Consider the following 26,638-nt stretch of genomic DNA (forward strand, 5'->3'; position numbering starts at 1 on the left):
CCTAACAGTGGTCAGACAGCTTTCTTGGTGAGAGCCCTTGAGGCTCTAGATTCTTTCGCAGAGGGAAGTGTAGTCCTGGGAGGAGATTTTAATATGGTTTTAGACCCTACTTTAGATAACTCCTCGGGCCGAAGCTCATGCACTAACAAAGCTCTCAGACAATGTAGGAGTTTATTGTCAAGTAGGCAACTAGTTGATATTTGGAGAGTTCAGCATCCTAACACCAAGGATTACACCTTCTTCTCTAAATTACATAACTTATACACCAGAATTGACTTCATATTGGTCTCCCAAAACCTTCTCTCTGAGCAAATAACATCTGACATAGGCCAGTCCATCCTCTCTGACCACTCGCCGGCTTCCTTAACATTGGGAATTGGGCCAAAATCCTACTTACCTAGATCTTGGCGTCTTAACACCTCTCTACTGCAACAACCTGAAATCAAACAACGTATTTCAAGGGCATTGGAGAATTACTTCTCGACTAATGACAATGATGAGGTAACCTCTCCCACTTTGTGGGAAGCTCATAAGTGTGTCATCCGAGGAGTATTTATTCAAGAAGCCAGTCGTGTAAAAAAAGATAGAGAGGAAACAATAGCGAATAGCTTAAGGACTATTGGGGAGCTGGAAGCTAGACATAAGAACTCGCTTTCGGCTGCTGAGCTTTTACTTTTAGAAACTGAGAGGGAAAAACTCAGAAGCTTATTATTTTTTAGAATAAAACAAATAGCTACTAAATGTAGGAGGACATTTTACGAATATGGTAATAAGTGCAGTAAGATACTTGCTAGAGCCTTGAAAGCGCAATATGCTTCTAACAATATATCTAGCATACAAGACTCCAGAGGTCACAACCATATTAAAAACGAGGAGATTGCTGAGACATTTCGCACTTACTACCAGGCACTATACAACCTTAACGATCCTCTTAACTCTGCAACCCACCTTGCCCCTAGACAAGATATTCTGCAATATTTACGTAATTTTGGTCTTCCTACACTGACAGAAGAAGCGATACTGGAGCTAGAAGACCCAATTTCCGAACTGGAAGTTAGACAGGTTATCAAAGACTCTCCCTCCGGTAAGGCCCCTGGCCCAGATGGGCTTCCTTTAGATTATTATAAGTCCTTTAAAGATATTCTCTGCCCTTATTTAATTAAGGTCTTTAATGACCTAACTCCGGAAAAGGGGCCTGCTCATTCCTTACCTCGAGACATGCTAAAAGCGCATATCACGGTCATCCCAAAACCAGGCAGGTACGCCACCTTGTGCTCTAATTTTCGCCCGATCTCACTCTTAAATGTAGACTTAAAGATTATGTCCAAGGTTCTAGCTATCCGATTAGCCCCACTTATGCCCGACCTGGTTCACCCAGATCAAGCAGGGTTTATTCCTGGACGTGAAGCATGAGACAACACCATTCGTACCCTGGACCTGATTAATTGGCTGCGTAGCAAGGGATCCCCAGCCCTCCTGCTCTCCACCGATGCAGAAAAAGCTTTTGACAGGGTGGGCTGGGGGTTCCTTGAAGGTACACTTAGGCATATTGGTCTTGGACATAATATGCTTTCCAGAATCATGGCGCTATACTCCGGCCCGTCAGCACACGTGAAAGCGAATGGTGTTGTCTCAGATCCCTTTACAATCTCTAATGGCACACGACAGGGCTGCCCCCTATCCCCTCTGATCTTCGCTCTCACTATTGAGCCCTTCCTACGCACAGTTCGCCAAAATATAAACATTAGAGGAATTCAAGTAAACTCCATGGAGCACAAGGTGGCGGCCTACGCCGATGACCTTCTGTTTTATTCAAACACCCCTATTACCTCCCTACCTAATCTCTTACTGAAATTAGACAGATACAAATCCCTTTTCAATTATAAAATTAATATAGATAAATGTCACGCCTTAAAGAGACTCCGTAACAAAAATTGCATCCTGTTTTTTATCATCCTACAAGTTCCAAAAGCTATTCTAATGTGCTCTGGCTTACTGCAGCACTTTCTACTATCACAGTCTCTGTAATAAATCAATGTATCTTTCCCCTGTCAGACTTGTCGGCCTGTGTCTGGAAGGCTGCCAAGTTCTTCAGTGTAGTGGTTCTGCTATGAACTTCCCCTTCCAGGCCCCTCTATACACACTGCCTGTGTATGATTTAGATTGGGGCAGCTTCTCTCTTCTCTTTTACAAGCTGGATAAATCGTCCTCTGAGCTGGCTGGGCTTTCACATACTGAGGACTTACAGACAAGGGCAAAGCTATTTGCAGAAAGAAAAGAGCAGCCTGAAACTTCAGTGCATGAGACCTGGGGGGGGGGAAAGAAACACACAAATGATCTCTTGAGATTCAAAAGGAAGGCTGTATACAGCCTGCTTGTGTATGGATGTATTTTCTATGTGTGGACATACTGTACATCAACCTACTACCTGTTTTGGTGGTTATTTTGTTTGTTTATAAACAAACTTTTTAAAACTGTTTTTAACCACTTTTAATGCGGCGGGGAGCGGCGAAATTGTGACAGAGGGTAATAGGAGATGTCCCCTAACACACTGGTATGTTTACTTTTGTGCGATTTTAACAATACAGATTCTCTTTAAGCATCCTTCTCCCATCCTCCTTAAAAAGCCAGTTACAATCTAACTTTGCATTTAAGTGGGATTCCAGCGCAATTACATATTTAGGAGTACAAATACCAGCTAATTTAGAAGATCGCTATAAATTGAACTTCCCCCCTCTTATGCGCAAACTCTCCCAGGACCTCCAGGACTGGAATCGCCCACATTTCTCTTGGTTCGGCCGTATAAATATTCTCAAAATGAATATTATGCCTCGCTTTCTCTATTTATACCAAGCTCTCCCTATCACCCCCCCTCCGGAACACTTTAATTTAGCCAAAAGACTCTTCCTCAACTTTATTTGGAAAGGTAAGCCGGCGAGAATTAGATATGCCGCTATGGTCCTTTCCAAGACACAGGGAGGTATGGCAGTCCCTGACGCCAGGAAATACCATGCTGCAGCTAGTTTGGTCAGGGTGGTCGATTGGCACAGACATAATGCTCAAAAGAGGTGAATTCAGGTAGAATCAGCCTTAGTGGAACAGGACCTTACTCTTTTACCGTGGTCCAGCAGAACTTCACCTGCAGTGTCTGTGTCAGTCAAATACACCCTGGATAACCTACGGAAATATCGCAATACATTTGATCTCTCTCCTTGGCCCTCACCTTTGTTCGCTATTTTGGATAATGTGTTGTTTCCTCCAGGTTGTCATAGCAACGCATATGTACCCTGGCGTATGGGCTCTGCTTTGAGAGCTAGGGACCTCCTGATAGGCAAAAACTGGTGCACGATCAAACAATTGCAGGATCTACGTAATTGCCCCTTTTTAGACCCTTGGAGTTTATTACAATTTATCCACTTTGCTCGATCAGTTGGCTCAAAAGAGCAATTATCCAGACCTTTAACCCCCTTTGAGATGCTGTGTAATGGCCAAGGCCCTATACGAAAATCCCTGACCAACATTTACCAATGGCTTTGCTCTGATGAATCCTGGTCACGCTCTCTTAAAGAAAAATGGGAGACAGACCTACAGATCTCCTTTTCGGATCAGCAGTGGGATAAGATTATCCTCCTGAATCATAAAACCTCTATCTATTCTAGGGTTCAGGAATCTAACTATAAAATTCTAACTCGCTGGTACCTCACACCTAGCAGATTGCATAAGATATACCCCAATGCTGATCCTAAGTGTTGGAGATGTAAGCAACAAACGGGGACACTGCTCCATATCTTTTGGGACTGTCATTTGATAAAAAATTTCTGGACAAAAGTGCAAATCTATATTAAAGAGCTCACGGATGCTGACCCGGTGGCTGATCCTGCTTTCTATCTTTTATACCACTCACATAAGCCAATCAAAAAAGTAAAGAAGTCCCTAACAAAACACTTACTACAAGCAGCAAGTGTTACGATCGCTTCTGCAGCGTTTACTGCTGGCTGCAGTGGTATTGCAACCCAAGCAGTTCTGATGTCATTACATGCATTTGCTTGCATAGTTTGGTTTGCACTTAAACTAGTTGCTGATTCCATCTGCAGTCACTCTGAAGTTAATGACAGTTTAATATGCTTTTGTGTAAACAAACATTGTCTGCTGCAATGGAGTGGCAATCCCTTTCCTGCAGGCTGCATATCATTGTCTGCCTTTTCCTGCTGTCAGCCTGTGATTAATTACCATTCACTTGTGTGGGAATCTGCAGGTCTGCTCCCATTGGATGACCTCAGTATAAAGAACTGCTTCCTGCAATGCTCCATGGGCTACCATAGTCTCAGATTCTGTCTGTTACTCTGCTCGTGCCCCACCTCGTTCCTAGTCCGTGTGGACTGCGCTGACTCCTGCGAAGGGGTCAGCGAGTCCTCTTAGTTCTGCTCTTGTTCTAGAGGTAGTTACTCTGCTTGTCTTGTGTCATATATTGGTTCATCGCCAATATATACGCATACTTGCACGTTTTGTTATTTTCCTTGTATTCGTGTTACGTTGATACATCAGTGTCGCTGATATATACGTACACGAACTGTTTATATCCTGTGTTCAGTTAGTCTGCCTTCCAGCACGTTTTGGTAGTTTGCGCGTATCGTGATCACCCGTGCTGAGTTAGTATCCTGCTACTGGTTCTGTTTGTGGATTGCGTTCATCTCTGCGAAGAGATAGCGAATCCTTCTGAGTCCTGTTCCCTGTATTGCTCCAGTCCTAGTCAGTGTTCCTGCTTATGTCATATATCGGTTCATTGCCGATATATACATATGTTAGTCAGACGTTACAAATAGTTTCATTGATAGCTGTAATTGTAATACGCTAGGAAAACATACTTATTGTATATTTGTCTGTGTTACGTTGATCTATCTTGATCCTCCTATTTCCTGACTATCCTGTCCTGTCTTTGTGAGGCACGCCATCGCTGCAACGCATTGGCTGCCTCATTCCAGTCTGTCCTGTTGTGGACGCTTGCTGTCACTAAGTAGTGGCTAGTTAAGCAAGCGTTCATTCTGTGAACCTGTCCTGATCTCCTCAGTCCTGGTTTATGCGCTCAGCGCTACTTTGCGCTGAGACGTTATTACGAAAGTGTTGTTTGTGGCTGTTCGGATCTGCACCGGCTCTGTGCACCACAATCTCCTATTGGAGTCAGTCCTCTCCTCCACTAAACTGGGGATATCCTGATTCCTTGTGCTGGTGTGTGTACCTCCTTCACGTCAGCTTATGTGTTGCATGCTGACTGTGGAGAATACACCTCCAAGCTTAACCGCAAGAATCTCTATAGCAAAACATTGGAAAGATATTAAGCCCCCCTCAATTTTAGAGTGGATAGCAGAGCTCAAATTTATATGTGAGATGGAGTCTCTTACGGCTTCCATCTATAATACCACCGAACAGTGTTCCCGTACCTGGATGCCTTGGCATGAGTTTTTGGAATCTGATAAATATAAGGATCTGCTCTCTGCTTCCCATCCGTGATCACTTTAATTCATACTCGCCTCTCCCCTGCCCCTCACATTGTCACTTATGAGCCTCAACTGCATTAACACTTATCTGTGACACATAGGAAAGGAGTGTTCCGCCGTGCGACAAGATTCTTCTCTTCCTTCTTCCCTTTTCTTCCTTTTCTCTCCTCGGTTTTAGCCTTTTAGTGTCTTATTTTTATTTTGCATTTTATATCTTTTCTTTCACTATGTACGCCCTTGACCAACTAGGATCAGACCTTTGAAGCACCTTTATTCTAGAATTGTGTATTCCCATATCTCTACTAAAGTTTGGGCATGTTTGATGTGAGTCCTATCATTCCACAATACAAACAAGTGTTCTGGGATGAGTGATCACTCTGGGCTCCCAGACACCTATTAGCTCTTTAAAAACATAAGGCTCTACATCTGATAAGTTGCTCCCTTTTTTCAAGATGTTTAATTTTTTTTTTCGCCCTGTAGATATGAAAAATTGTCAGGTTCATTGTATTTCCTATCAGCTACAGTGCTGGTTTGCTGTAATTTATATATCTCAAATCTACTCCCATACATGACCTGTATTTGTAGATCTCTTTCCTGGTTGTTATATTTTACGTCCTGATATGATGTCCTGTTTCTCTTATCTGTTAAATGTTTAAAAACTGTTAAATAAAGAATTTACAAAAAAAAAACAAAAAAAAAAACCTAATCCACCCTCCTCCCCTCTGCCTCTGAAATCTCTGGCTAGTAATACCTCCCCTCCTCCTGCCCAGGCTGAGCTCCTATGAGCCCTTGCTACTGCCAAGGTTTTCTGAAAACCTGTGGGCGTGGCTTGTTTAGTTTATAGGGAATTAGAGTATTAAAACAAAAAAGTATTTGGCTTGTGGAATGCCCTATAAACAATAGGAAAGGAGCACAATTATGCAGTGAGTAAAAGTTCATCTCGGATCCACTTTAAGCAATACCATTTGCCTGACAGTCCTCCTGATCCTGTGTCTCTAATACTTTTAGCCATAGACCCTGAACAAGCACGCAGCAGATCAGGTACTCTGACTCAACTTTTAATGGATTAGCCATATTCTTGTTCCAGGGTTTTGACTCAGGCACTACTTATTCTAGAAGATCAACAGGGCTGCCAGGCAACTGACATTGCTTACAAGGAAACTCTGTATCAATATTGCAGCTATATGTGTTATTTCTTATTTTGGGTTTTACTTTTTGTTTCACCTTGTTTTACACCATTTTTCTTGGTTGGCAGTTGTTTTACTTGCATACTTTATTTTCATTAAAAATTTTTTTTTTTGAAAAAAGCTATCTAGCTGTGTGCCAGAGATATAGGGCAGTGTTTACCAACCTTTTTCAAGTTGTGACACATCACACCAACCATTCCAATATTTGTGACACATCACATATAGTAAAGAAAAAAAACTAATAAAAATGTCAACTAATTGGTCACTACTTCTTCTGCTGGCACAGTAGTGGCTGCTACATCTGCTACCTAGCACATTGGTGGTGAGGACTGAGTGAATGATAGCCTGATTTACACTCAGTGATAACCTGGTTTAAGGTTCAAGGTGGGGTGAAGGTGCTGAGTGGGTTTGCATAGGGTGCTGGCTGGGGATGAGAGGGTACTGGCAGAGGAGAGGCAGGTGAGGGTTCTGGCTGGGATGAGAAGGTTGAGGAGAGGAGGGTTCTGATTGGGGGCAGAAGGGTGCTGGGGCTGGCTGGAGAGAGGAGGGTGCTGGCTGGGAACAAAAGAGTAAGGGTACTGGCAGGGAAGAAGGAGTTCTGGCTGGGGACAGGAGGGTAACTGTGCTGGTTATGAATGAGAGGGTGCAGGCTGGGGACAGGAGGTTGAGAGTGCTGGGTGGGGATGAGGAGGAAGGCCGGGGGTAGGAGGCTGACTGTGCTGGTTGGAGATGAGAGGAGGCAGGCTGGGGACAGGAGGGTGACTGTGCTGGCTGGGGATGAGGAGGAAGGCTGGGGACAGATGAGTGATTGTGTTGGCTGGAGATGAAAGGAGGCAGGCTAGGAACAGGAGAGTGACTGTTCGGGCTGGAGATGAGGAGGAAGGCTGGGGCCATTAGGGTGAGAATGCTGGGTGGGGATTTGAGGGTAAAGGCTGGGGACAGGAGGGTGACTGTGATGGCTGGAGATGAGAGGAGGCAGGCTGGTAACAGGAGAGTAAAGGCTGCCATACACTGGTCGATTGCCACCAGATCGACCAGCAGATAGATCCCTCTGTGATCGAATCAGATCAAAGAGGGATCTATTGGCTGCCTACACGGCAAACAGATTTTGAATCACTTTCACTATGAAACCAATTCGCAATCTGTGGAGCTGCCACCACCCCAGCCCCCCCCCCCCCTCTCATACATTACCTAATACGGCCGGCGCGAGTCCCCCGGTCTCCGCTGTCTCTTCTCCGGTCTGGGCTCCAGCTTCACTTTACTTCCTGTCGGGGGAAGTTTAAACAGTAGAGGGCGCTCTACTGTTTAAACTTCCTGTCGGAACAGGAAGTAAGTGAAGCCAGCCGGAGCCCAGCGCGGAGAAGGGACAGCGGGGACACGCACCAGCGGAACAAGTAATGCTGCTAGCGTCGGTCGTCGGACTTTCGAACTCCGCTATTGATGCACTCCCGACCCGCCGGCGATCGAGAAAAATCTTATGCGCGGACAGACCGGGAACAATCGATTTCAGTCGGAAATTGATCGTTTGGTCAGTGTTTGCGCAGCAATTTCACAGCAGATTCGATCTCAGTGATCGAATCTGCTGTATATCGACGGGAAATCGTGCAAGTGTATGGGCTCCTTAAGAGTGCTGGGTGGGCATGAGGAGGGAGGCTAGGGACAGGAGGGTGACTGTGCTGGCTGGGGATGAGGAGGGAGGCATGGGACAGGAGGGTGGCTGTGGATGAGAAGGGAGGCTGGGGACAGGAGAGTGACTGTGCTGGCTGGAGAGGAATCAGGCTGGGAACAGGAGAGTGACTGCGCTGGGTGGAAATGAGGAGGCAGGCTGGGGACAGGAGGGTGACTGGGCTGGCTGGAGATGAGGAGGCAGATTGGGGACAGGAGGGGTGATTATGCTGCCTGGAGATGAGAAGGCAGGCTGTGGACAGGAGGGTGACTGTGCTGGTTGGAGATGAGGAGGAAGGCTGGGGACATTAGGGTGAGAATACTAGCTGGGGATTTGAGAGTGAAGGCTGGGGACAGGAGGGTGACTGTGCTGGCTGGAGATGAGAAGAAGCAGGCTGGGGACAGGAGGGTGACTGTGCATGCTGGAAATGAGGAGGCAGGCTGGGGACAGGAGGGTGAGATTGCTGGGTGAGAAGGGAAGGTGGAGTGTAGCAGGCTAAGATTACTGGCTGGGGCAAGGCATCATGTTGTAGCTGCACAGTGCAATATAGCACTGCATGGTGCTCTAATTACCTGCCTCGTGCTGTGGGCAACACTATGTTGGTTTAGCTGGGACTCCTCATCTCCGCCCCCTTCAGTGTCCTCTATATTCTTCTGCAGCATCCTACCCTGACTCCTGCTGAGCCCTGCCTCCATTTCAGGGATTGCTTTGAGCTCATGGAGGCGTGGCTCAGCAGAAGGCGTCAGGGTAGGATGCTGCAGAAGAATATACGGCACTCAAGGGGGCGGGAATGAGGACTCTCTAGACAGCATTTTTTTTTCTCCTTTAAATCAACCCATGCCATTGACAAATGCAGGAACTCTGCAACACATTCCCAGAGCTGCCGCGACACATGGGTTGGGAACCGCTGATATAGGGTATCAGGGATTCTGTTTTTATGTTGTTCTAATAAGCACAGAAAGAAAGTATAGCTGGTGACTAATCAAATTGCACTGTCAATTGGAGGTCTGTAGTCATTTGGATGTTTGAGTAGAATAAATGTCTGCTCCCACTGTTTATACATAAACTATTACTTTGATAAGAAAAGCTATTTACTGTGTATTAAATGAATCTCTAGATGAAGATTGACATCTGATTACTTTTTTTTTTTTCTTTCATTTTTTTGAAATGTTTTTTTACACAGGCTCCTTTTCATCTACCTTGGGTCAGAGCTTCATGCTACACTAGATTTTTGCCTTCGGGTCTGGTCTCACAAGCATGGTACAAAAAAAGTGTCTTGAAAGAGGTTTTCATCGATCATTTAAGGTGAGCTATCTCTATTGTAGTAGTTGCGTGCAATTTTTTTTTCGTCAATCAAGTGTTTATTGGGATTTGCAAAACAGTACAATAATAAGTATTCAAACGATTTCCACAGTGTACAATAAGTATTCAAGTATTAGCATATAACCTGTAATAACCTCAAGTATAGCCTAACACATCATATTGGAAAGGGTAAGAGGGAAATCAAGGAGAGAACAAATGGGTAAAATGACATATCCATACAGATTAGGAGATACATCTGTCTATCCAGCGATCCCAGACTTTATTACATTTGCCCTGGCAGTTTTGATGAGCGTATATTAATTTTTTATAAGGAAGAGCTTGTTTGACCTTGGATTTCCAGGTTTCTATAGAGTTGCGTGCAATTTTACTGATGGGTATATTTGGAAGTACTGGCCCTTTTGTTGTTCTGCTGTGCTGGTCCACAAACACTATACAGAGGACCTTTGCTTGCGTAAAAAAAGGAGCAGAGCTGGTATTTTTTCCTGCAGTGAGAAAATGCACATTGCGCCCACTGCTCTGCGATTGTGCATTTGGAAGCATTATGTGTGTTTTCGCATTGCAAAAAAACCCATGATTTTTGCCAAGTGTGACCTCTGCCTGACAGGAAGCTTTCTTCTTTGTTTCCTTTTCCAGTGTGTGACTTAATCACAGTGATTCATTTTTTTCTGCCAGTGATCCATTTGTGAATAGTTTAATTTAAATCGCTCCATGACACTAGCCAATTTATGCCAGTCAGGGCACAATGCCAGGTCAGCCAAGATCTGGTTGATTTGAAAATGGGAGAATCGTAAACTGTCTATGGCTGAGAGAGAACTAAAGAATAATCCAGCATTACATTTAGAGAGAAATGACATACATATTGTACTGTAGGATGCATGACCCTTAAAAAGAGGTACAGTGCTGTATACAGCATGAGAGACAGAGGACTGAGATGTAAAGAGGGGAGCGGGGTATTAAGACTAGGTATAGAGAAGAGTAAGGTGTAAAAAGAATAAAATATCTCATAGACATTTTTGACTGTTAACCTTCCTGGTATTCAATTTCTGCAGGATTTCTGTGCAAAAAGTGGTTCAATTAATTTTCCTGAAATTGTTGCCTGCAACTTACTAAAATCTGTCAAGCAAGGGTCTAGTATCCATTTTGAGTATAATAAAAGTTTCAAATACAAAATAATGTAAAAAAATGTAATTAACCATTTCAGCCGCGTGGACGTGAGCTTCACGTCCGCAGCGGCAGGTGCTAGAGCCACAGGGACACGCTAGGCACGTCCCTGCAGTTTGGGGGGTCTGCAGGTGATCCTGCAGGCAAATGTCCACGATCGCGCTGCTGCTGCTAGCGGGGGGGATTGGCTGCAGGGGACTTGGACAAAAGTCCCCTGTGCCAATCTGTACATGTCAGCTGTGAATAAACACTGTTTTTGTTCCAAAACAGTGTTTATTCTGTAAATGGAAACCGCCAGTTTCCGCCGCCCGATCGTTAAATTTATGAATGGAAACAATGTTTCCATTCATAGTGTCCCACTGGGATCGGAGGCTTCCGATGGAAGCCTACGTCACTTCCCTGGTTACAATGTAGTGATACATTGTATCCCAATTGGCGTACATTGTACGCTAATGGGATTTTTGCTCAGTAGGGACATCTTGTGGCCAAATAGTAAAACACACCTACTGACTTTTGGGAATAAAAATAAATGTTTATTTATGTCAAGAGGACATATAATTAATAAATAATGGGCTAAAAATTAGTGATGGATGTAAAACTGAAAAAATGCACCTTTATTTCCAAATAAAATATTGTCACCATACTTTACACTAGGGGTATAATTTTAATGTTGCAGTAACCGGGACAAATGGCCAAATAAAATGTGTGTATTTGAATTATGGTAGCATTTTTAATTATTTTAAAACTGTAATGGCTGAAAACTGAAAAATAATGAATTTTTTCAATTTTTTCTTATTATTCCCATTATAATGCGTTTAGAATAAAATAATTCTTAGCATAATTTACCACCCAAAGAAAGCCTAATTGGTGTCGGAAAAAACAAGGTATAGATAATTTCGCTGTGATAAGTAGTGATAAAGTTATTGGGGAATGAATGGGAGAAGCGCTGACAGGTGAAAATTCCTCTCGTACATAAGGTGAAAAATCCCCGCGGGCTGAAATGGTTAAAATTTCTAAAATAAACTAATCACAAATAGAAAAATCCTTCTCAAATATGGATAATGAAATAAATACTGTCCAGTGTTTATGTATGCCATCTCATATACGTTGGTACAATAACTAAAGGCCAGTTCACACATACACTTGCACGTCGTTTACTGCCATTTATGCAAATACAGCATTTTGAACACTATTTTTTTCCACTGCCTGGAAGCAGCAGGGTTTTCCAGGGTCCATTAGCACCTCTCTCTGTGTCCCCATGCAGGGTGAAAAATGATGATTGCTAGGAATCGCTGCTAAAATTTCGACAAATGCTTTTCTGCATGCCTGCAGAAAAGCATTTGGAGGATACATCTGTCTGAACCAACCCTAAAGGTCCATACACATACTAAAGGAACCTCCAAATTACATTATGTCTGTGTCCCTGGGTATCTGCGCTAAACGTTCCAGCAACACTGGGCTATGGTCAGATATAAACATGTCCATTCTTTCTACAGCTGGCACTCTGCTTATTACCCCTCTAATGGCAAATATATGATCTAGCCGCAAGAACATATGTACTGCTACTAGGGAATAGGTATATTCAGTATCATATGGGTGAAGGACCTCCCAGTATTGGTAATCCGTTAAACTCAAACATGAGCCTGAACACTACCCAATCATGTCAGATGGGGGCTATTCTACATCATGAATAAATAATAAATTAATAAACAGGAACTAGGGTCACTGACCCAAAAATAGAAAAAAAGTAGTTCCTCTAAGACGGTTATCCTATAAAACAACAATTCTGACACTACAGCAGTACCTTAGACAAATCTTTATTGACCAACAACAAGAAGTTTAAAAACACTTAAAATAACAACTGATCCCCTGTGCCCATAGATCCCATAGTAATCCAAATAACTGGCAACATCCACCTCTCTCCAAGCAGCAGTGCAGTGTCCCAATAATAGGTGTCTCACCTGCAGTGTTGAAATAACATATATTATATGATGAGACACTGGGTCAATACACTGTTTGTCAGAAAGCAAATCAATATCTGTATTCAAAGAAGCATCCTATTTAAACATACAATCTGGTATAGAAAAATGTGCAAAATTCAATAATTAAAGTGCTTGTGCATAGCAGCAATATATGGGTCTAATATGGAAGACCATAAAGTGCATCACATATCAGTCATATGCAAAACACATGTTACAAAATACAAAGAGTGAAAGAGAAAACATCGTGCAAAGTAACAGCAACCACAAAGAGAAAATATAAATCAGAAAAATAAGTGAAAGACAACCACTGTGATGATCTAAGATGGATCATAAATGATCGATGAAAAAGCAGCTGCAGGCTCACACAGCCAGGTTGGATGATGCAGAACCAAGGGTGTTGACTTGAGCTGTTAGCATAGAAATAGGTCCCTAATCTGATTAGAGAGAGATCTGTCGGCTGCCCATACACCCAGGCCCATTTGGTATCAATTTCAGCATGAAATCTCTCGAGAATCGGCTGAGTCTGTTGCTGCCCCGCTCATGTGTAAATGTGGCTCCATTCGTGCATTTATACATTACCTGTCCTGTGTTGCACACCGTATGGTACCTATACGTCTTTGAAATCCCCTACAGGTTATTGTATTGAATTTTATAACAAAAAAAAAGTGACTCTGGCATCCTCTACACAGATCACAGGGGAACATGTCACTATCGGAGGTACACGATGTGGGATCAACGCGCTAATGGTGAGTATAAGCCGACTCAAATATAAGACAACCCCCATGTCTTCCCCGTGTGCGTGATGCAGAGTGCGCATTGGAAGCTAAGCTTTAGCTTCCATTCAGTGCAGTTTCTAGGCTGTTTTGCTGCCTGGGGGAAGGTTTAAAAATTGTGCCTCCCCACCCATAGGCTGGAGAACATTATATACGATGTGGTATTTAGCCCCCCGGAGTATAGGTAGCCAGTTATAGGTGCCCCCAGTATAGGTAGCCCTGTATATGTGCCCCCCAGTATAGATACAAAGAGTAGAAAAAGCTGGGTCTCCACCTGGGTTTTGCTATTTATTTATTTCATATATAAAGTGCCGACATATTACGCAGCGCTGGACATTAGTTTAGGTTACAGACAATATTTAGGGGTGACATACAGCAATATGACAATACAGACAATACAGGAATACAAGAAAAACCAGATCACGCAGCACAGTATTAGTACAAGGTAATGCTTAGTCAGTCACTGGATGGAGCATGGAGATTAGGCAAGTTAGGTTCACTCAAATGCATAGCATGGGTTCACAGTAATGGAGGTGCATGATCAGGTAGGACACAAAAGGAGGAGGACCCTGCCCAAAGGCTTACAATCTAGAGGGAAAGGTAGGGGACCAGAGTTCAGCTGTGGGTTTAGAGCACTTGCGAGGGGTAGTAGGCCAGAGTGAAAAGGTGAGTTTTGAGGGCCTTCTTGAAGATGTTGGAGGGGGCTGCTCTAATGGGTGGAGGTAGGGAGTTCCATAGTGTTGGAGTGTTGTCTTGAGAAGTCCTAGAGGCGTGCATGGGACTGGGTGATGCGGGGGGCAGTCAGGCGAAGTTCATTGGAAGAGCGGAGTGAGCGGCTAGGTGTGTACCTCTGAGTAAGATCGGAAATGTAGGTTGGACAGGTTTTGTGGACAGATTTGTAGGTCAGACACAGTATCTTGAATCTGATTCTGGACTAAATAGGAAGCCAGTGAAGGGATTCAAGGAGAGGATACGCCGTGGTGGAGCGATTGGAGGAGTAGATTTGGGTTATAGGGAGACCAGACAGATGGGCATTGCTGTAGTCAAGGCGGGAAATTATGAGGGCATGGATGAGGAGTTTGGTGGTGGCAGAGGTCAGGAAAGGGTGAATCTTTGTCACACTCACCATTGGGGTCCTTCTCGGAGCTCTCGGGGGCGGCCTCTAGTGCGCACGCGCGGGGGCTCTCTGGCCCTTGTAGTCCCTCTTCCTACACGGCGTTTGGCGCTGCGTGTGGTGCGCATGCGCACAGTACTGTGCACGCGCGCGTCTGCGCGCGCATAGGTGTGCGCGCGCATGCGCAGATGGGGCGCGCGCTCTGCGCATGCGCAGAGCGCTAATTTTGGCGCCAATACACAGTATAAAAGCAGCACTGCCCCTAACTGCAGTGCTGCTCGTTCTGATCAGTTTTGGCTAGCCTGTTGGTGAACCGTTGTTCCAGTTCTACTGATATCCTGCTTGATCTCCTGTTGTGACCCCGGCTTGTGACCCCGACTACTTCTGATCTCCGCCTGCCCTGACCCTTGGCTTGTCTTCTGGATTTCTGTTGTCCGCTGCCTGCCCTGACCCTTGGCTTGTGACCCCGATTTACCCTGATCTCTGTTTACCTGGACTTCCGGATCTCGTCTGACCACGCTTGCTCCACAATTAGTGTCTCTGTTCTCCCAACCACTTGCTGAGGCGATCCCAGTAGTGACCTGGTAGGGCACTAGGCAGCGAAGTTCCACATTCCCCTCCTGGGAGTGTGGTCCTGCATCCCCCTCAAGGGGGTGTGGGTGAAGACCCGTGGTCACCTAGACTCCACTACTGGGTAAAGTCTCTTCCATCGTGGGAAGGTCAACAGGGACTGAAGAGAAGTTCCTGTCAGTTCCTAACAGTAACGAGCAGCCATAATGGACACTAGTGGAGCTCGTACCCCGGTGGAGATCCTGTACGACCTGGTTACCCAACTTCGAGTTTCCATGGATGAAGTACAGAAAGGATACCAGGAGATCCGCGACCAACTGCGTGCCCCTGCTCCTGTGTTGGTTCCTCCTGCAGCCCCTGCTCAGGTAGCTGTTCCTCCGGCTCATAACGAACCCGCTCCGGGCTTAGGAGAGGGAGCCGCAGCATTGCTTCCAGAGCCCAAGTTACCTTTACCGGAACGATTTTCAGGGGATCGATCCAAATTCAGATGGTTCCAGAGTGCTTGCCGGCTTCACTTTTCTCTTTTGCCTCGCACCTTCGCTAACGAGGAGATCAAAGTGGGAGCAGTCATCTCTCTCCTGCAGGGAGAACCCCAGGCATGGGCCCTTCGCCTGGTGGAACAGCGGCACCCGGCTTTATTGACTCTCGACACCTTTTTTGAGACCATGTCTGAGGTCTTTGATGATCCAGGAAGAGCGGCGTCAGCTGAAAACGCGCTCCAAGCCCTGCGACAAGGAAGGAGACCTGTCGAGGATTATGTCTTGGACTTCCGTCGCTGGGAGGCAGATGTCGACTGGAATGACTCCGCTCTGAGCTTTCAGTTTCGCCAGGGTCTCTCAGAAGCCCTTAAAGATGAACTAGCCAGGGTTGGGGTACCAGACACTCTAAAGGAGCTCATTCGTCTCTCTATTCAAATAGATAGAAGACTGAGGGAGAGACGAGCCGAACGCTCCGGTTCAGTCAGACCGGCCTGGAATATACCTACTCCCAAGACTTTGTCTGTTCCAATACCTCCCGTTCCCGTGACTTCGGACGAGCCGGAACCCATGCAAATTGGCCTTGCCCGACCAGCTATCTCACAAGAGGAGAGGCAACGTCGGAGATCATCCAACTTGTGTATGTACTGTGGGGCTTCCGGACACTTCCGCAACAATTGCCCAATCAGACCATCTGGTAAGCCTGAATTAGTGGTGTGTGCTAGTGGTTTTCCTGTTCCTCCACTGGCCTCCTCTCATGTCCCGCTTACTCTCTCGTTACAGGGCCCACACGGAGAGACCGCAACTATTGAAGCCATAGTGGATTCGGGAGCCTGCTCTTGTTTCCTGGATGTTCAACTGGCACAGCAATTACGCCTCCCTGTCCGCCGCAAGAGTCAACCTTTATCCATTCAATTGGCAGATGGATCTGCTATTTGCTCCGGTCCCATTATCTCCGAGACACTACCACTCCTTGTTTCCATTCAGGGAGAACATCAAGAATACTTGAGTTTCGACCTCCTGCCTTCTCCCCTGTTTCCGGTTATCCTGGGGATGCCCTGGCTGAGGACTCACAACCCTGTTATTAATTGGGTTTCTCGTGAGGTTTCCTTCAGTTCCAACTACTGTCTTCGTTCTTGTTTCTTTCGGGCTGGGTCCTTGTTCTGTATGGACTCACCCAAGAAGGACATTATCCCAAGGGTCTATCACGACTTCCTAGATGTCTTCGACAAGTCCAAGGCGGATGTTCTTCCACCACACCGCCCATACGACTGTCCGATTGACCTCCAGCCAGGTGCTCCCATCCCTTTCGGCAGAACCTATCCATTATCAGAACCCGAAACCCAGATCCTCAAGGAGTACATAGAGGAAAATATCAAAAAGGGGTTCATCCGACCTTCTACGTCCCCCGCTGGGGCCGGGATCTTCTTTGTTGAAAAGGACGGTTCCCTTCGTCCTTGCATCGATTATCGGGATCTGAACAAGATAACCATTAAAAACCGATATCCTCTACCATTGATGCCTGATTTGTTGCAGCGACTTGGATCAGCCTGCATCTTTTCCAAGCTTGACTTGAGGGGCCTACAACCTGGTCAGGATCCGCAAAGGAGATGAGTGGAAGACGGCTTTCCGTTCTCGCTTCGGACATTTCGAGTACCTTGTGATGCCGTTTGGCTTGTGTAATGCTCCAGCCACTTTTCAACACTTCGTCAATGATATCTTCAGGGATTATATTGACAACTTCATGGTGGTCTATCTAGATGACATTCTTATCTTCTCACCTTCTCAAGAGATCCATCATAGTCATGTAAAACGGGTCTTGGCCCGTTTCCGAACCCATGGACTTTACGCTAAGCCCGTGAAGTGTGAGTTTCATAAGACTAACATCCAGTTTCTGGGTCTAAAGATTTCTCCGGAAGGAGTGGAGATGGATCCCCAGAAGGTCTCGGCGATCCTTGACTGGCCGGTACCTGTTGATAGGAAGGCCATACAACGCTTCATTGGATTCGCCAACTTTTACAGACGCTTCATCAAAAATTTCTCACGGATTGTAGCACCTATCACTCAATTGACCAGTACCCGTCAGTCCTTCCGCTGGACTCCAGAGGCCCAGTCAGCTTTCGAAAAATTAGTCTTGCTTCACTTCAGCACCCATCCTTAAACACCCCGATCCCACCAGAGCCTTCGTCTTGGAGGTAGACGCCTCCGAAGTTGCTATTGGAGCAATCCTCTCCCAACGCTTCGGTCCTAAGGCTGTCCTCCATCCAGTTGCTTTCTTCTCCCGGAAATTGAATCCTTCAGAAAGGAATTATGACGTGGCGGATCGGGAACTCTTGGCCATTAAGGCAGCTCTTGAGGAGTGGCGATACCTTCTCGAAGGTGCTGAACATCCCATACTGGTGCTTACAGACCATAAAAACTTAGAGTACCTCAGGACTGCTAAGAGACTCCGACCACGTCAGGCTAGGTGGTCACTCTTCTTCTCTAGGTTTACTTTCCACTTGACCTACCGTCCCGGATCCAAAAATATAAAGCCAGACGCATTGTCCCGCATGTACCAGTCCGGGTCAGGCCCTGAGTCATCACCTGATAACATCCTGTCTCCACAGCATTTCCTGCTCCTGCATTCCAACCTGATGGATTCTATCAGACAAGCATCCACAGGCCTGAGCTCACCCCCGGATTTACCACTTAAAGAAGGACTATACTTATTTCAAGGGAAGATCTTTGTACCCTCCGAGACTCGCTTGTCAGTCCTGCAAGCTTGTCACGACAATCAACTGGCTGGCCACTTTGGGGTCCATAAGACGCAAGACCTAGTACAGAGGAACTTCTGGTGGCCTGAACTATCTAAGGACTGTAAGTCATACGTGGCCTCTTGTGAGGTTTGTGCCCGTTCTAAAACCAATTGGGGGCCGACCATGGGGCCTTCTAAAACCCCTTCCGGTGCCAACACAACCTTGGAAAAACATCGCCATGGATTTCGTGGTGGATCTGCCATCTTCAGAGGGGTTTACTACTGTACTAATCATTGTTGACCGGTTTTCCAAGATGGCTCACTTCTTGCCATTCAAACACGTTCCGTCTGCTGCAGAGACAGCTCAAGCTTTCGTGAGGGAAATTGTCAGACTCCACGGTTTACCTGAGGACATCGTGTCTGACCGGGGCACCCAGTTCACTTCCAAATTCTGGCAAGAACTTTGTAGGGGTCTGGGAATTAGGGTTTCCCTTTCTTCTGGTTACCATCCACAGTCCAACGGACAAACTGAAAGGACAAACCAGACCCTGGAGCAGTATATAAGGTGCTTTACTTCAGCCTCTCAGGACGATTGGTATCCACTGTTGGCCACGACAGAATTTACCTACAATAATTCCATTCATACCTCTACTCAGCAGTCACCTTTCTTCATCAACTACGGTTATCATCCTTCATTCTTACCTGATGTGAATTTTACCTCTGTCTGTCCCGGAGCCCAAGAAAGGATTTCTGCCATAAATGACAATATCAACACTGTCCATAATATTTTAAAACAGGCCCAGGAGAAGGGGAAAAGGTTTGCTGACCGTCGACGGAAAGAGAGTCCAGTCTTTGCCCCCGGAGACCTGGTCTGGCTCTCCACCGCGAACCTTAAGTTGCGTTGTGCCTCCAAGAAGCTGGGGCCCAGGTACATTGGGCCTTTTCCTGTATCTAAACAAATCAACCCAGTAGCGTTCAAACTTACTTTGCCTACCTCACTCCGGGTGCATCCCGTGTTCCATGTCTCCAGTTTGAAGAAGGTGATTCCAAATAGCTTCCCAGGCCGCTCCTCGGATCCACCACAACCAGTTTTGATTGACGGTATGGAAGAATTCGAGGTGGAGAAGATACTGGACAGCAGAAGAGTTAAACAGTCGCTTCAGTATCTCATCAAATGGAGGGGATTTGGCCTGGAGGAGAACTCATGGGAACCTGCCCGAAATGTACATGCCCCTAGATTGGTCAAACAATTCCACAAGAGATTTCCTGGCAAACCTGGTCCTAGGGGCACCCGGAGGTTGCCCCTGGGAGGGGGGCAATGTCACACTCACCATTGGGGTCCTTCTCGGAGCTCTCAGGGGCGGCCTCTAGTGCGCACGCGCGGGGGCTCTCTGGCCCTTGTAGTCCCTCTTCCTACACGGCGTTTGGCGCTGCGTGCGGTGCGCACAGTACTGTGCACGCGCGCGTCTGCGCGCGCATAGGTATGCGTGCGCGCGCATGCGCAGATGGGGCGCGCGCTCTGCGCATGCGCAGAGCGCTAATTTTGGCGCCAATACACAGTATAAAAGCAGCACTGCCCCTACCTGCAGTGCTGCTCGTTCTGATCAGTTTTGGCTAGCCTGTTGGTGAACCGTTGTTCCAGTTCTACTGATATCCTGCTTGATCTCCTGTTGTGACCCCGGCTTGTGACCCCGACTACTTCTGATCTCCGCCTGCCCTGACCCTTGGCTTGTCTTCTGGATTTCCGTTGTCCGCTGCCTGCCCTGACCCTTGGCTTGTGACCCCAACTACTGCTGATCTCCGCCTGCCCCGGCCTCTTGGCTTGTGACCCCGATTTACCCTGATCTCTGTTTACCTGGACTTCCGGATCTCGTCTGACCACGCTTGCTCCACAATTAGTGTCTCTGTTCTCCCAACCACTTGCTGAGGCGATCCCAGTAGTGACCTGGTAGGGCACTAGGCAGCGAAGTTCCACATTCCCCTCCTGGGAGTGTGGTCCTGCATCCCCCTCAAGGGGGTGTGGGTGAAGACCCGTGGTCACCTAGACTCCACTACTGGGTAAAGTCTCTTCCATCGTGGGAAGGTCAACAGGGACTGAAGAGAAGTTCCTGTCAGTTCCTAACAATCTTACAGATGTCACGAAGGTGGAAGTTGCAGGACTTTGTGAGGTTTTGATTGTGGGGAGTGAAGGAGAGTTTGGAGTCCCGGGTGACACCCAGACAGCGGGCTTGAGGTAGGGCAAATGGTAGTGTGGTTAACAGTGACATGCACATCTGGGAGGTTCGTGGATGGCCGGAGTGGGAAGATCATAAATTTAGTTTTGTCTAGATTTAGTTTCAGGAACCTGGCGGACATCCAGGAGGAGATGGCTGACAGGAGACCTTGTCCATGGTAGTGGTGGATATGTCAGGGGTGTGGAGGTAGATCTAGGTGTTATCTACATACAGATGATAGTTAAAACCCATGGAGGAGATAACCTTGCCAATGGAGGATGTGTATAGGGAGAACAGTAGGGGGCCAAGAACCAAGCCTTGGGGGACTCCCACGGAGAGGTGGTTGGGGGTGGACGAGGACTCATTGAAGGAGGTCGTGAAGGAGCGGTTGGAGAGGTAAGATGAAAGCCAGGTCAGGGCGAGATCGTAAATGCCCATGGACTGGAGGGAATGGAGGAGTAGGGGATGATCTACTGTGTCAAAAGCTGCTGAAAGGTCGAGGAGGAGGCGAATGGATTATTTACCTTCAGCTTTAGCTAAGGAAAGGTCATTGACCACTTTGATGAGAACAGTTTCGGTTGAGTGGGCAGGCCGAAATCCAGATTGCAGTGGCTCTAGCAGTGAGTTGGCATTGAGGTACTGGGTCAGGCGTTTGTGAACCAGACGCTCAAGGAGTTTTGAGGCAAAGGGGAGGAGGGAGATAGGGCGGTAGTTGGAGGGTAGCGAGGGGTCGAGGGAGGGTTTCTTGAGCAGGGGTAGTACAGTGGCCTGCTTGAAGTCTGAGGGGAAGGTGCCTGTGGATAGGGAGAGGTTAAACAGGGTAGTGAGGACTGGGGCCAATTCCGTGAAGTGAGGCTGGAGTAAATCAGAAGGGATGGGGTCAAGGGGCGAGGTAGTGGTATGGGAAGTCTGCAGTAGGTGGTTGACTTCCTCAGTGGTAGTAGGAGTGAACGAGGGGAGGATAGGGTGGAGGAGGTGCTGGTTGGGAGGGGGTGGGACGTGAAGATTGGATATTTCCTGACTGATGGAGACCATTTTTGTTGGTGAAGTGGGTGGCTAAATCTGTGGCAGACAGGAAGGAAACGGGAGGGGGGTCGCAGGGATTTTAAAGTGGCAAAAATACACCGGGGGTTGGAAGCTTGTGCTTCGATGAGCTTGGTAATATTAGCTTAATTTATTAGTGAGCATTTGACAAAGGCCTGTGTGCCGAAACATTGTGCTTTTATTGGCTATGTTACCACTAATCAATTAAGCTAATATTGCAAAACCCAGGATGTGACCCAGCTTTTTCTACTCTTTGCTTCTGACTGTACACGGTACTACGACTGTCAGTGGTTGGAGCTCTGGGGCAATCCTTTTTCGTGGTCCCCCAGTATAGATAGCCAGGTATATGTGCCCCCAGTGTAGATAGCCAGATATGGTTGCTCCCTCCACTGCCTTCTCCTTCATAACCCCGACTCCCACCCCGCGATCCCCGGTGCTGTCATCACTCACTGTGCCTCTCTCCAGCACCGATCGCGTCACCTCTGCTGCCTACAGCTCCGGTCTTCTCTGTCCGCAGCCCTGGGCCGTAAGTTGGTGATGTCATCAAGCCGCATCCTGATGCTAATGGCAAAGAAGACCGGAGCTGTATGTGGCAGAGGTGATGCAATTGGCGCCGGAGAGAGGCACAGTGAGTACTGGCACAGCATCAGGGATCTTTGCGGGTGGGGGCATTTATGCTGGAGCACTTATACCTCACTAACCTATACTGGGGCACCTAAAACTGGCTGAACTATACTGGGGACATACCGTATATAATTGTGTATAAGCCGAGTTTTTGAGGCAAAAAAAAAAAATTGGCCCAAAAGTGGGGGTCTCGGCTTATACACAAGTCAGCTATAATTCGTGTCCCCCGCCGTGCACCACAATGTTTTATAAACCAGTCCATACGGCAGCGTAAGCTCTGCCCCCACCGCCATTGCCATGTGCATAGTGTTTTAAAATCTGCACGAGTATTTTCAGCATCCCATCCCCTGCGTGCCGCTAGATGTACATTTGTACTACAGCCATTGCTTTACCGTGGCCTCTCTGTCTCCCCCGTATCCCCATCGGCATATGCAGAGCATAGATGGCCGTGTTTCACTTACCGGTCTGCGCATTTATCCCTCTGCTCAGTCTGCTGTCCCGTCCCCGGCTCATTGTTATGACTCCCTCCAGTGATGCATATAAGAGGCGTGTCATAACAATGAGCCGGGGACATAAAGCAATGGCTGCAGTACAAATGTACATCTAGTGGTACGCGGGGAATGGGGTGCTGAAAAAACTCATGCACATTTTAAAACACTATGCAATGGGGGCGGAGCTTACGCGAGTGTACAGGCTTGCCATCTAACAATATGAGCCAGTATATCACAGCTTACAACGTGATACAATAATACAATACAATAACATTTCTATAGCGATTTTCTCCCATAGGACTCAAAGCGCTTAGGCTCTCTCAGATTCAGTAATTGGTAGTAGGATGAAGTATTCACACAACAAAAGTTATACTTCTGCAAATGCCAAACTGAACAGGTGGGTTTTCAGTCTGGATTTAAACACGTCCAGGGATGTAGCTGTCCTGATCTGTTGAGGTAAGGAGTTCCAAAATGTACGGGCAGCATGACAGAAGGCTCTGGGACCAAAGGTTTCCAAGTGGACTCTGGGTATAACTAGATTATTAGAACCTATGGATCTGAGAATGCGGGGATTGCTACGCAGCTGCAGCATATCTTTCATTACACACAACTGACGTAGTTCAAGCCTTTTATTGTTTTAATATTGATGATTTTGGCATACAGCTCATAAAAACCCCAAATTCCTATCTCAAAAAATTTGCATATTTCATCCGACCATTAAAAGAAAAGTGTTTTCAAAACGAAAAAAGACAACCTTCAAATAATTATGCTCAGTTATGCACTCAATACTTGGTCGGGAATCCTTTTGCCGAAATGACTGCTTCAATGCGGCGTGGCATGGAGGCAATCAGCCTGTGGCACTGCTCCGGTGTTATGGAGGCCCAGGATGCTTCGATAGCGGCCTTAAGCCCATCCAGAGTGTTGGGTCTTGCATCTCTCAACTTTCTCTTCACAATATCCCACAGATTCTCTATGGGGTTCAGGTCAGGAAAGTTGGCAGGCCAATTGAGCACAGTAATACCATGGTCAGTAAACCATTTACCAGTGGTTTTGGCACTGTGAGCAGGTGCCAGGTCGTGCTGAAAAATGAAATCTTCATCTCCATAAAGCTTTTCAGCAGATGGAAGCATGAACCCACTTTTGAACCAGAAACAGCGGCAGAAGCGCCTGGCCTGGGCTACAGAAAAGCAGCACTGGACTGTTGCTCAGTACTTTTTTCGGATAAAAGCAACTTTTACATGTCATTCGGAAATCAAGGTGCCACAGTCTGGAGGAAGACTGGGGAGAGGGAAATGCCAAAATGCCTGAAGTCCAGTGTCAAGTACCCACAGTCAGTGATGGTCTGGGGTGCCATGTCAGCTGCTGGTGTTGGTCCACTGTGTTTTATCAAGGGCAGGGTCAATGCAGCTAGCTATCAGGAGATTTTGGAGCACTTCATGCTTCCATCTGCTGAAAAGCTTTATGGAGGAGACGATTTGTATATAATATGTATGTGTATATATATGTATGTATGTATGTATGTATGTATGTATGTATGTGTGTGTGTGTGTGTGTATATATATATATATATATATATATATATATATATATATATATATATATATGTATATATATATGTATGTATGTACGGTATGTGTGTGTGTGTGTGTGTATATATGTAGCATATTGTGATAAAGTTAATTATTTTCTGTAATGTACTGATAAACATTAGACTTTCATATATTTTAGATTCATTACACACAACTGAAGTAGTTCAAGTATTTTATTGTTTTAGTATTGATGATTTTGGCATACAGCTCATGAAAACCCAAAATTCCTATCTCAAAAAATTAGCATATCATGAAAGGTTCTCTAAACGAGCTATTAACCTAATCATCTGAATCAACTAATTAACTCTAAACACCTGCAAAAGATTCCTGAGGCTTTTAAAAACTCCCAGCCTGGTTCATTACTCAAAACCACAATCATGGGTAAGACTGCCGACCTGACTGCTGTCCAGAAGGCCATCATTGACACCCTCAAGCAAGAGGGTAAGACACAGAAAGAAATTTCTGAACGAATAAGCTGTTCCCAGAGTGCTGTATCAAGGCACCTCAGTGGGAAGTCTGTGGGAAGGAAAAAGTGTGGCAGAAAACGCTGCACAACGAGAAGAGGTGACCGGACCCTGAGGAAGATTGTGGAGAAGGACCGATTCCAGACCTTGGGGGACCTGCGGAAGCAGTGGACTGAGTCTGGAGTAGAAACATCCAGAGCCACCGTGTACAGGCGTGTGCAGAAAATGGGCTACAGGTGCCGTATTCCCCAGGTCAAGCCACTTTTGAACCAGAAACAACGGCAGAAGCGCCTGACGTGGGCTACAGAGAAGCAGCACAGGACTGTTGCTCAGTGGTCCAAAGTACTTTTTTCGGATGAAAGCAACTTTTGCATGTCATTCGGAAATCAAGGTGCCAGAGTCTGGAGGAAGACTGGGGAGAGGGAAATGCCAAAATGCCTGAAGTCCAGTGTCAAGTACCAACAGTCAGTGATGGTCTGGGGTGCCATGTCAGCTGCTGGTGTTGGTCCACTGTGTTTTATCAAGGGCAGGGTCAATGCAGCTAGCTATCAGGAGATTTTGGAGCACTTCATGCTTCCATCTGCTGAAAAGCTTTATGGAGATGAAGATTTCATTTTTCAGCACGACCTGGCACCTGCTCACAGTGCCAAAACCACTGGTAAATGGTTTACTGACCATGGTATTACTGTGCTCAATTGGCCTGCCAACTCTCCTGACCTGAACCCCATAGAGAATCTGTGGGATATTGTGAAGAGAAAGTTAAGAGACGCAAGAACTAACACTCTGGATGAGCTTAAGGCCACTATCGAAGCATCCTGGGCCTCCATAACACCTGAGCGGTGCCACAGGCTGATTGCCACCATGCCAAGCCGCATTGAAGCAGTCATTTCTGCAAAAGGATTCCCGACCAAGTATTGAGTGCATAACTGAACATAATTATTTGAAGGTTGACTTTTTTTGTTTTAAAAACACTTTTCTTTTATTGGTCGGATGAAATATGCTAATTTTTTGAGATAGGAAATTTTAGTTTTCATGAGCTGTATGCCAAAATCATCAATATTAAAACAATAAAAGGCTTGAACTACTTCAGTTGTGTGTATTTGCATCTAAAATATATGAAAGTCTAATGTTTATCAGTACATTACAGAAAATAATGAACTTAATCACAATATGCTAATTTTTTGAGAAGATCCTGTATATATACAGTGGAGGAAATAATTATTTGACCCCTCACTGATTTTGTAAGTTTGTCCAATGACAAAGAATGAAAAGTCTCAGAACAGTATCATTTCAATGGTAGGTTTATTTTAACAGTGACAGATAGCACATCAAAAGGAAAATCGAAAAAATAACCTTAAATAAAAGATAGCAACTGATTTGCATTTCATTGAGTGAAATAAGTTTTTGAACCCCTACCAACCATTAAGAGTTCTGGCTCCCACAGAGTGGTTAGACACTTCTACTCAATTAGTCACCCTCATTAAGGACACCTGTCTTAACTAGTCACCTGTATAAAAGACACCTGTCCACAGAATCAATCAATCAATCAAGCAGACTCCAAACTCTCCAACATGGGAAAGACCAAAGAGCTGTCCAAGGATGTCAGAGACAAAATTGTAGACCTGCACAAGGCTGGAATGGGCTACAAAACCATTAGCAAGAAGCTGGGAGAGAAGGTGACAACTGTTGGTGCGATTGTTCGAAAATGGAAGGAGCACAAAATGACCAT

General features: G+C 46.1%; 1 protein-coding gene across 4 annotated transcripts in view; it reads left to right on the forward strand.

The window, feature by feature from the left end:
* The window catches only part of MKNK2 (MAPK interacting serine/threonine kinase 2), a 444,163-nt gene that overhangs the window by 26,102 nt on the left and 391,423 nt on the right, over window positions 1–26,638 (forward strand). For 3 of the 4 annotated variants that reach the window (XM_068233849.1, XM_068233848.1, XM_068233850.1), the window contains exon 2: window positions 9,532–9,653. In XM_068233849.1, the coding sequence (XP_068089950.1) occupies window positions 9,606–9,653 (48 nt within the window). In that variant the 5' untranslated portion in view covers window positions 9,532–9,605. Of the gene's footprint in view, window positions 1–9,531; window positions 9,654–26,638 lie in introns of those variants that run through there. The other variant, XM_068233851.1, reaches the window with a different exon arrangement.

This window comes from Hyperolius riggenbachi, chromosome 1 (genome assembly GCF_040937935.1).
Source record: "Hyperolius riggenbachi isolate aHypRig1 chromosome 1, aHypRig1.pri, whole genome shotgun sequence".
Lineage (NCBI taxonomy): Eukaryota > Metazoa > Chordata > Amphibia > Anura > Hyperoliidae > Hyperolius > Hyperolius riggenbachi.